The sequence below is a fragment of the Marmota marmota genome, unplaced genomic scaffold, assembly GCF_001458135.2.
Source record: "Marmota marmota marmota unplaced genomic scaffold, marMar, whole genome shotgun sequence".
Taxonomy (NCBI): domain Eukaryota; kingdom Metazoa; phylum Chordata; class Mammalia; order Rodentia; family Sciuridae; genus Marmota; species Marmota marmota.
The window spans coordinates 10,284,385-10,295,806 of record NW_025999982.1 but is presented as its reverse complement, the minus strand read 5'-3'; the positions used below and the strand labels follow the sequence as shown (position 1 = coordinate 10,295,806).

General features: G+C 34.6%; 1 protein-coding gene across 12 annotated transcripts in view; it reads right to left on the bottom strand.

Moving 5' to 3' along the window:
- Positions 1 to 11,422, bottom strand: part of Ubr2 (ubiquitin protein ligase E3 component n-recognin 2) — a 135,506-nt gene that overhangs the window by 69,437 nt on the left and 54,647 nt on the right. For 10 of the 12 annotated variants that reach the window (XR_007348458.1, XR_007348459.1, XR_007348460.1 and 7 more), the window contains 2 exons: positions 11,057 to 11,145; positions 9,913 to 10,011 (listed from right to left, as the gene is read on the bottom strand). Coding sequence is in view for 9 of the 12 variants with exons in the window: in XM_015487731.2 (XP_015343217.1) it covers positions 9,913 to 10,011; positions 11,057 to 11,145 (188 nt within the window). In the remaining 3 variants the exon portion in view is untranslated. Of the gene's footprint in view, positions 1 to 5,560; positions 6,835 to 9,912; positions 10,012 to 10,081; positions 10,181 to 11,056; positions 11,146 to 11,422 lie in introns of those variants that run through there. The other 2 variants (XM_048805324.1, XM_015487732.2) reach the window with 2 other exon arrangements.

The following is an 11,422-nucleotide window of genomic DNA, read 5'->3' as shown; positions in this document are numbered from 1 at the left end:
AAATAGCGAAGGAAGGAAGGAAGGAAGGAAGGAAGGAAGGAAGGAAGGAAGGAAGGAAGGAAGGAAGGAAGGAAGGAAAGACCTAGAGGAAGAGAGAGGGAGGGAAAGGAAAAGAAATCCTTAGAGAGCTGCTGAAACAAGGACTCCAGGGAATAGAATCATGGAGAAAGGAAAGTCCATAGGGAAGTGAGCCAACATTTTGCTGCAGCTTCTCCCTTGGCATTGAACTAATTTTGGGAGGGATATGAGGGAATTAAAGATCCCAAATTAAAAATTAGAAGATTAAAGATCCCAATGAAGAATGTACAGAGCTGCTATTATTACAGAGAACACCTGCTGAGATTTTAGCTATCTCAGAGGCCAGAGTTCTAGTAAGAACAGAAGTATGGAGAGCTGAGCCCAACATTTTTTCAGTTTCCCTCTCAAGATATCTGTAAAACTCTGAAACCCTGTGGGATAAAAGTCTGAGAAGAGCAGAAAGCCTCCAAGAATAAAGTAGTGATGTGGCAGACTTAGCAAGATAAGGAATAAAATTAGATCTCACAATCCCATAGAGGGCAGGAATTTCAGGCTCTCAACTGGGAACCCTTAGACAGTTACATCTAAGGGTAAGGATAAACCAGAAGGGAAGACTGAGTTCTGCCATAACAAACTAGAATCCTATCAATTGCTGATTGGTCTAAGGTGATCAGCCTAGTTCTATTTGCTGAAGGGGGCCACAATATGCCACCCCCAAATATGTCACTTTGACAAAAAGGATCATTTTGAGCTGAAGGCAATTAAGGAGACACTATAAAAGCACTAAAGACAGAGCACATATTTCTCTTTTGTAAATACCTTTTCCTTTACCAGGAAGGAAAAGGCAACTCTTATCATCTAAGTTGACTTGAAAAAAAAACTCACTAAACAACCCTTATTTACCACATATTTCTTAAGTTACCTTTCCATAACCTGTTTTCCCCAATTACCCCCAAACCCTTCTTCCCACACTTTATCCCCTTTATTTATTATTTGTTTGTTTTTGTGGTGCTGGGGACTGAACCCAGGGCCTTATGCATGCAAGGGAAGCACTCTACCAACTGATCTATATCCCCAGCCCCCTTTACCCCTTTATTAAGATGGTATGTAAAATGCAAATTCTAACCACCTCCTTGAGTCATATTTCTTTCAGAATTTCCATGTGTATGCATGAAATTAAATTTGCTTTTTCTTTGTTAATTTGTCTTCTGTCAGCAATCAGCAGCACCCTGAGTTGCTGAAACTGGGAGGGTAGAGGAAAAGTTTTCCCTCCCCCACACTGCCTAACAATGTTACATAGAATCCTCTTAGGAGAAAGATTTAATTAAATTTTAAAATATTGTCCTATCCGTAAGGCACAGACAGAGAGAAAGAATGGTGTAGAAACCATATTTGAAAAATTATGGCTCCAAAATTTCCCAAACTGACGAAATACACCTGTCTAGAGATTTAATAATACTACCAAATTCCTAGGATAATACAAGACAGCCATACCTAGTCAATTCATAGTAAAAGTGTTGAAACCTAAGATAAATATTAGTAAAAAGTTGGCAAGCATTCCAACCTGTTAAAAGTCATGGGGGTGTGTGTTGTGGCTCAGTGGTAGAGGTTCAATCCCTGGCCCCACATAAAAATAAAAACAAATAAAATAAAATAAAGGTATTGTATCTATCTACAACTAAAAAAATTTTTTTTTAAAAACTCATACGATGTAAGAAAGATAAAACACAACAAAAATGAATAAATTGAAACAAAACTACATGCAATCCAGATAATGGCATTATTAGACAATGACTTTAAAACATTCAATTTACATGTTCAGAAAAATGATGAGATGACAAATTTCAGTAGAAAACTGGAATCTAGAGCCAGGTATGGTAGCACACACCTATAATCCCATGGCTTAGGAGGCTGAGGCGGGAGGATTGTGTATTTCAAATCCAGCCTCAGCAACTCAGTGAAGCCCTAAGCAACTCCGCAAGACCCTGTCTCTAAATAAAATGTATTCAAAAATAAAATAAAAAGGGCTGGTATGTAGCTCAGTGGTTGAGTGCCTCTGGGTTCAATCTCTGGTACAAAACAAAACAAAACAACAAGAATCTATAAAGAATGTTAGGAGTTCAGGAAAGATGTAGTAGATGTACTTTTCTTTATTCTTCTTGTTAAGTATAACTGCAAACCCCAAACATCATATGCAAAAGGAATATAAGACTCATAAAAGGTGAAGAGAAGAAGACAAAATGGCTAGGATATCCAGGACCCAAGGAATGACATGGTGGTGGGTTCCCTGAGTTGTTTGTTTCCTCATACATATTTGAATTTGAACTGAAGAATCTGGCAAAGTGAAACACTAGTTGGGCCCAGAATTAACTAGCTAGTCAGCCAGCCAACAAATAAAAGGCCTGTTGTTTGTAAATATAGGAAAGGAGTAACAGCAAGACAGAAGAAAACTTTCAGACAATAACTCCTCTTTCCAGAAAAGCACACAGAAAAAAAAAATCTGTGACTCCACTTCCACTTACACTAGCAAAGGCTTAGTTGAGTGGAGAGCCTGGACTTCCACCCTTGCAAGGCAGTAATGTGGTGCCCAACTATAGTTAAGATGCATGCTGTGACCGCTAGGGCAGTGCTATCCAAAGTATGGTCCATGAGTTAGCAGTTTGCAAACTGTCGATTGTTGTGACAAGAAGTCTCCAAAAGAAGGTAAATCAACTATTTACAACAGTTTACTCAGGTGACATTTTTTCCACAGCAGTGGAAAATAAGCTAGTGAAAATAAGTTAGAAATCTCCAACAATTTTTGCCTAAAAGAAGCAGTATGTTGATTTGCATTCTGGTACAGTTATTTTATCATGAACTAATACTCTGAGCAAAGTTGTTCTAGAGTAACCCTTAGAAGAATAATAAATAATGTACAAGTTAGTAAACAGGGATATAAAACAACTAATCAAAAAAATTATATAGGAGAGAAAAACAAAAATAGATGTGTCAAACAGAAAAAAATGTAACACAGTAAACAGAAAGTCAAATGTATCAGGGCTGAGGTTGTGACTCAGTGGTAGAATGCTTGCCTCATAAGTGTGAGGCATTGGGTTTTATTCCCAGCACCACATATAAATAAATGAATAAAATAAAGGTCCATCAACAAAACCAAAAAATATTTAAAAAAAAGAAAGTCAAATGTATCAGGGATTATAATAAAACAAATAATATAATTAAATTATTAAGGAAGTGTCAGACTTGATAAATAATGCAACCCAAATATATGTTTTTAATAAGAGACACACATTGAATGTAAGGATACAGAAAGGTTTTTAAAATATAATAATGGAAAAAGATACATTAGGCAAGCACTGGCCAAAAGTAGTTGTTATGATTATATATCAAGGTCGGAAGCACCATTTGAGGTAAAATGATAAAAGAATTAATATAGGAAATCCAGAAATTCTAATTGGTATGTACCCAATCACACGGCTTCAAGATATATAAAGCAAAACCAGATAATTAAAAGGAGAAAGAAACAGATTAATAAACATTGTGAGAGACTATAACACAGCTCCACACTGATAGGTAAAAAATCAGTAAGGCCACAGAAGACCTGCACACTGAATAAACTTGATCAAACTGATATTAACACTGCACCTAATAATGATAGAGTGCACATTATTTCCAAGTGCACCCTGAACATTTATCAAAACTGAAAATAGGCCAAAAGCAACCCAGGGAGACCCTCAAAATAAAATATAAAAAAGGGCTGGGGGGGCTGGGGATGTGGCTCAAGAGGTAGCGCGCTCGCCTGGCATGCGTGCGGCCCGGGTTCGATCCTCAGCACCACATACAAACAAAGATGTTGTGTCCGCCAAATACTAAATATTAAAAAAAAAAAAAAAAAAAAAAAGGGCTGGGATGTGGCTCAGTGGTTAAGTGCTCCTGGGTTCAATCTCCAGTACAAAAAGAAAAAAGGAAAACAAAACAAAACTGAAAACACTTTGAGCCATAAAACAAAGTTCAACAAATTTCAAAGGATTCAAATCATATAGAGTATGTTTTCTGACATCAGTGAAAATAAGCTAGAAATCTCCAACAAAATAATAACTAGAAAATACCCAAATATTTCAAAAACTGGCAACATACTTCTAAATAATATATGGTCAAAGAAAATATCACAAAGGAACAGAGTTTTCTGAATTGATAATAATTATGTAGAAAAGTGTGGGATGCAGTTAAAATTATGCCCGATGGAAACTTAAATTTTAAATGCTATTATTAAGAAAGAAAGACTCTTGATTTTTTTTTTTTTTTTTTTTCCTTTTGGCACCATGAATTGAACCTAGGGCCTTGCACATGCTAGGCAAACACTCTACCAGTGAGCTGCATCCCAAATTGATTAAATTATGTTATGTGCATGTACAAATACATAACAATGAATCCCATAATTATAATATACCAACAAATAGATGAAAATCAATGATCTCAATACCTATTGTGAGAAACTACAGAAAGAATGGCAAAGTAAATCTAAACAAACTTCAAAAAAAGAAAATAATAAGAGTAGACAAAAGAAAAAAAAACACAAGTAAAATATCAGCTCTTTAAAAAGAAAAATGGGAGAGATCTCTAGAAAGACTAATCCGAAAAACAGAAAAATTTAAATTTAAATAGGTCTACAAAAATTACAGATCTTAAAAATATTAAACAGAAAATAAAATAATATCAGGAGCAATTTAAATCAATATAACTGGAAATTTAGGTGACATGAGCAAAGTTGGAAAAACACCATTGTTTTTATTAAAAGAATACAATGTTCAAATAGTTCTATACCTATTAAATTAAAATGGTATGAAAATGTTTTCACAAAGAAATTTCCAGGCCCAAATGGTACACCAGAGAATTCTTCTCTATAGTTAAAAACACAATAACTTATCTTACATAAACTTTTCCAAAAAATAAAATATATGTCAATTTAATGAACGAGTTATCCATATTCTTTTTGCCCCCACATTTTTTTATTAGTACATTATAGTTGTACATAATGATGGGATTTGTTGTTACATATTCATATATACACACAATATAATAACATAATTTGGCCAATGTCACTCCCCAGCACTTCTCAACTCCTCCATAATCCTGGTAACAAATCCCAAAAAGGTCATTACAAGAAAAGAAAATTTATATCTAATCTCTCTCACAGTAGCATATAAAAGGAATCAAGCAATATAGAAAAAAGAATAAGAAATCACAATCACATTTGTCTTATTTCCTAATGCAATAATAATAAGACATTTGAAAAAAATCAATTAACATAAAATCACCTTAAAAGACAAAAGGAGAAAAATAATTTACATGGTCACATTATTGAATCACTTTCCTGAATTCACAAAAATTATATATCTATTCACATTTGTGTGTGTGTGTTGCTGAGGATTAAACCCAGAGCCTTGTGCATGGGAGGCAAGCACTTTACCAACTGAGCTATATCCCAAGTCCTCTATTCACCATTTAAAAACAAACAAACAAAAATATCTCACAGGACAATGAATAAAGGGGAATTTCTTTAATTAAGAGTATCTATAAGCAACCAACCAAACAAAACCCCAAAGCATTATATCTTACAAACAAAACCCCAAAGCATTATATCTTACAAACAAAACCCCAAAGCATTATATCTTATGATGAAATATTAAAAGTATTTTCCCCTAAGATGAGAAATGAGACCAAGATTCCTGCTTTTTATCACCATTTGTACTCAATATTGTACTGGAGGCTCCGGTCAGTATAATAAAGAAAACAAAAATGATATAAAGATTGGGAAATAAGAACTAAAACTGCCTCCTTCATAGCTGATAAGACTATGTACACAAAAAATCTAACTCTCGAATGCTGATAACATGGGTGGGTCTACTAAGTGAAAACTTATTGGGCTGTAGAGTTACCAAGGGTTTACTTTTCTGTATATACTCTATCTCAATTAAGTCAAAATCCCAAACCAAACAACTGCAAATGCCTAGGCCCCATCTCTACAGTCTATGACTCCGGGAAGAATGGGAAGGGAAAAGGCAGCATAAAACTACTTTCAATAGTTCCAGAGTGATTTGGAAGCATGCCCACTGTCCTAGAGTAGAGAAGAATACTAAGTATGTAAGTGACACTAAGTTAGGGGTAAAGGAGAGGATCTGTTACTAAAGAAGTATATAATTATGAAAATTGGCTCACAAATAAAGCTTGAAGAATATTTCTAAGATTTAACCTCCCAAACATTCTAAGTTTAGATTAAATATTCAACAACAACCACAACCTAGGTAATTCTGTTAATTTTTCCTGGAATATAAAGATAAGACATATATCCCATTTATTTTACAAGGCTAAAATCTAATTAAAACATACACACAGGAGGGAAACTGACCTACTTAACTTGTGAATATATATGCAAAAACTCTAAATAAAATACTTTCAAACTGGGCTTAGCAGTGTATTCAAAGAATGCACTGTGGCCATGTAACATTTGTAATACAGTATCAGCATGCTTCAAAAGTAGAAAAACCAACAAATATAATTAGCTATATTGATAGATCAATGATATAAATTTTTTCTTCTTCTTTTACCAATGAATGTATTTGTTGCATTAACCATACATGCACCTGTGTGGGTACACACACAGAGACTATATAAGTTGCTTAGGCTGGCTCTAAATTTCCTATTCTCCTGTCTTAGCCTCCTGAGCTGCTGGGATTTATAGGCATGCCCCACCATCCCCAGATAAAATACCATTTATTCACTGAGCATCTTTTATGGTTGAGTCAAGAGCTGGAATCCCTGAGGGCCATAAAACAGAGCAAATCATAAGCCTTATCCTGCATTTAGAGAGGCAAAGCAAATGAACACTTAAAAGTTTGACAGTATAAGGTAGTAAATAAATGGGAAGTGGCAATTCTCTGGATTCATTTACTTTATATTTATTAGGTATCTTTAGTATTTATTTACTGGGTAAAATAATGGTTACTAAATATCTTTTAGCAATGTTAGGTAATCCCTCAGAGAAAACTGAAGACAGAACCAAACCAATTCTTGACAATGGAGCATTATAACATGTTTCCTGGTCTGTATTTTCACTTGTGTACATCTGGTCTCTCTTTTCACCCCTGCTAGTCTCATTAATTTTATTTATCTTGTCAAAGATATTAACACAGTAGTAGAATCGCCCAGGAGGCATTAAAGCAACATAGATAAGAACTTTAGTGGATACTCAGTCCACACTTCTACCTTACCTTCATACAGGATTATTTCCCTAACATCCCACATATGAGTGTTGAGCTCTGTTTGAATATTTCCACTGAGAGGATGTTACTTTCGCTAACATTTTTGTGTGTGTGTGTGTTTGGAATTGTTACGTTTTTGCCATTGGCTTTGAATTTTAATTTTTTATTTTATCCTGGGGCAGAAAATAGGTGAGTTCAAAAGTAAAATTATTTATCCAACTAAAACAATTTTAAAATAGGCTGGCTATTTATCCTGAACTACCTAACTCTAATTATTATTATTTTTTAGTTGTAGATGGACACAGTGTTTTTATTTATTTATTTTTTAATATAGTGCTGAGGATCAAATCCAGTGCCTTATACGTGCTAGACAAGTGTTCCACCACTGAGCTACAACCCCAGCCCTGGCTAACTCTACTTACTGAAGCATTTAAGTATCAGGATTCTAAACTTCAGAACCTGAATTATGGCAACCCTAGAATTTAGATGTGTCTGTCAAGCCAATGGAGGTAATAAGATAGTACTAATCCATGGAAGGGAGATTCCAGAAACAGATCTGAATCAGGGACATCAAGATGGTGTCAGAGGGTGAGGCCATTCTGAATATACTACTATTATCAGTCTCCCATACTTTCCACTAGCCCCAGGGTCTCGATACTAAGTCCTTTAAAGCAGTAAGTGTAGTGAGGAGAAAAATAAATCGAATTTTATGTAATACCTTATGTCTAGAAATTCCACTCAGTTTTACATCAAAAACCTCCGAGTCATCCTTATACTTCTCCTTCAATCTCAATAGCTGATCAGTCACCAAATCCAACATTCTTTAAACCCACTTGACTAGTTCTGTATATTTTACTACCTAAAAATATCTTATATCCACTGTTAGCACCCTGGTTCCAGTTAACATCAATTCTTGTCTGGATCATTGCATTAGCTTCTAATTAGGTTCCCCAAACTCACTTTTTTTTTTTTAATTTTTTAAAAATTAAAAAAAAATTTTTAAGTTGTTGATAGACCTTTATTTATTTTATGTGGTGCTGAGAATTAAACCCAGTGCCTCACACATGCCAGGCAAGTGCACTACCGCTGAGCCCTAGCTCCAGCCCCACCACACTCACTTTTGATCTCTCAAATTTGTTCCCTAAATTACAAACAGCATGATCTTTTAAAATCACTAATGTGATGATCAAAACTCTTCATTGGGACTGGAGATATAGCTCAGTTGTAGAGTGCATTCCTAACATGTGCCTGGCCCTGGGTTCGATCCCCAGCACCACAAACAAAAGAATCACAACAATTCTTCATGGCCCTTCTGTGATCTTAAGATAAAAACCAAATCCCTTAATTTAGCCTATAATAATAGCAATACTACAATATATCCTTTACTAGAACATATTCTTTAACAAAAAGCAATATGGGGCAGAAAAGTCATTTTCAAATCTGGAAAACAAGCCTTGTTAGTAAAGGAACTGTAAAACACTCTTAAACCTATACAATTTCACTCCATGTTCAAGAATCTTTAAGTGCAGTGGCTTTCCTGTTTCCTCTCCCTGCCTCAGGTTCTCAAGTGCTAGTACTTCCACATGAACCTTCCCTCAAGTCCCCACAGAGATCTTCTTCTCTGAGTTGTGGAAGAAGCTCAGATCTTGCTGTTTTTTTTTTTTTTCCCCTCCCAATGGTGGTGCTAAGTAAACACTCTACCAGTGAGCAACCCCTCTCTCTCAAAGATACCAAATTCTTCAGAATTTTCATTAGAAAATAATTACCTACTTGGGTGACTCTTTCCCATTAAGTAGGGGCAAGAATCACATCTGTCTTTGTTAACCATTGCATTTTTAGTTTTATGTGCCCAATAAATAATAGGTGCTCAACAAATTTATTGAATAAAAAACATAATTTTAAATTACTATGTGTACTAAAACATAATGATGGCTTTAGGAGCACGTAGTGAAGCTTAATAAAAGACCACCCAATCATGATTCAATTGCTTTAGTCACTCCTTTCTTTCTTTTTATTTATTTATTTATTCTTTTTAGATATATATGACAGTAGAGTATATTTTGACTAATTTTACATACATGGAGTATAACTTATTCTAATTAGGATACCATTCTTGTGATTGTACATTATGTGGAATCACACTGGTCCTGTATTCATATATGAGCATAGTGAAGTTATGTCTGGTTCATTCTACTATCTTTCCTACTCTCGCACCCCTCCCTTCATTCCCCTTTGTCTAATCCAATGAACTTCTATTCTTCCCTTCCCTACCCTTTCTTTATGGGGAGGAATAGGTGAGTAGCAAAATTTCACAAAATGAGATGGTACACAACATGCTTTCTGATTCTAATGTCAAGTATAAATTTGATAAACCAATTAGCTTAATGTTAACTTTTAGTTCAAAATCTCCGGAAAGTACTTTGAGAAAGTATGGATTGAGTTTCAGTGACTTTCCCCCAGAATTACTTAATATTCAAGGATATGTTCTAGTGTAGTTGAAGGTGTCTGGAGTCCGACTGCCTATTAGTAAAATATTACTCTATTCAGGAACACACAGATCTTAGTTTTCTATTATTTTAAAGCTTTATATCTGTTAGTTAAAACAAGAAAGTTCTTCTAGTCTTTCAGTACTTACAAGTGAAGGAACTGTGAATATCTGAACCGAGAGGTCTGCGATTGAAAACTCTCTGTCGTGGTCATCTGTCACATAATCACTCTGCAAACGCTCATAGTTCTATTAAGAAGGCAAAAAAAGGCAAGGAGTGCCAGCTATCAGTTACAAAGAAAAGGCAAGCACTACTCACCAGAGTAGGTGCGGTGAAGAACTGGACAGACAGAGCAGTCACCGACACTGCTCGCTCGTGATCATCCTCCATAAAATCTCTCTGCAACTGCTGGTAATTCTAAACAACAAGGGGGAGATTCACCTCTAATCCACATTGACCAAAGGGTTAAGGATTATAATGAAGTCAGTGCTGGATAACTCAATAGGATAACACTGCTATGAGAACAACAACTGGAATAATTTCTACCAATTAAATCCTGTATAAATATTGATTCACTAAAACCTGTGGAATCTTGTATAAACAGTGATTTTTCTGGAGCCCAAAGTTGTTTATTCAAATCCTAGGATGATATTTTAACTGGTGGGGCCAAATACAGTAACATAACAAAGTCTTTCATGAAAACCGATTTTCATTACTTCTGGATGTGTATTAGAATCATTTGATGACTCCTGCAAAGTACACATGCTTGGGCCCCACTCTTGGTGAAGCTGCTTCAATAGATTTGAGAATGGAACATAAACACATGTATTTTGAAAGAGCTCTCCAAATAATTCTTACATACTCCCTTAATTAAGAACTCCTAATTCAGGGGAATAGAAAAATATGTGGTTAGTTTAATCAAATGTTGCTGAAAGGAAGAACTTAACCTTTATCAACCACTGAGTTCATAATTCCTAAGTCTTATATGCATATTGTTTCAACCAAGATTATTGTTTCCTTAATAGGACCAATGCATAATTCACAATGGCACAGATTTAATTCTTCCTTTATCACTTTGTATTTAACAAATACTACATAGATGGATATTTATGTTATCAAGGGAGATGTTAAATGTTTTACTACTGTAACTTTATTTTATTGATAAAAGATAAATCAATATGTTGATGTATTATGAGTAGATGCGAATTTTTTTGAGTTTTGAAATAATTTTAGGCTATAGTTATCCTTTATATAACCTATTTCATTAATCTTCAAAACTCAGAAAACACTTACTTTTGCAAATCGAATGGCAAATAGTTTCTTGTATTTCAAATCCATAAGTAGGCTGCTCATGAATAATTGATGATATACACTCCTAGCACCTTTAGAAAAAGAGTAGGTGTAAGATATTGCTATACCCAAGAAGCCAAAAATTACTTTAAAGTTTTTATGTGATTGTCTTCTAAAACTCCCAAGAACAAAAGTCTACATGTTTTTCTTAGTACAGATTTTGTGCTAAGAAAATTAGGTTTTCTAAATATAATTTTCTAACAAAATATAAGGTTATTTAATTTGCATCATAGACCAAAAATGTTGCTGTTTTTCCCAAAGGTTAAGACTGTACTCCCGCCCCTACTTTTTTTTTTTTTTTTTTTTTTT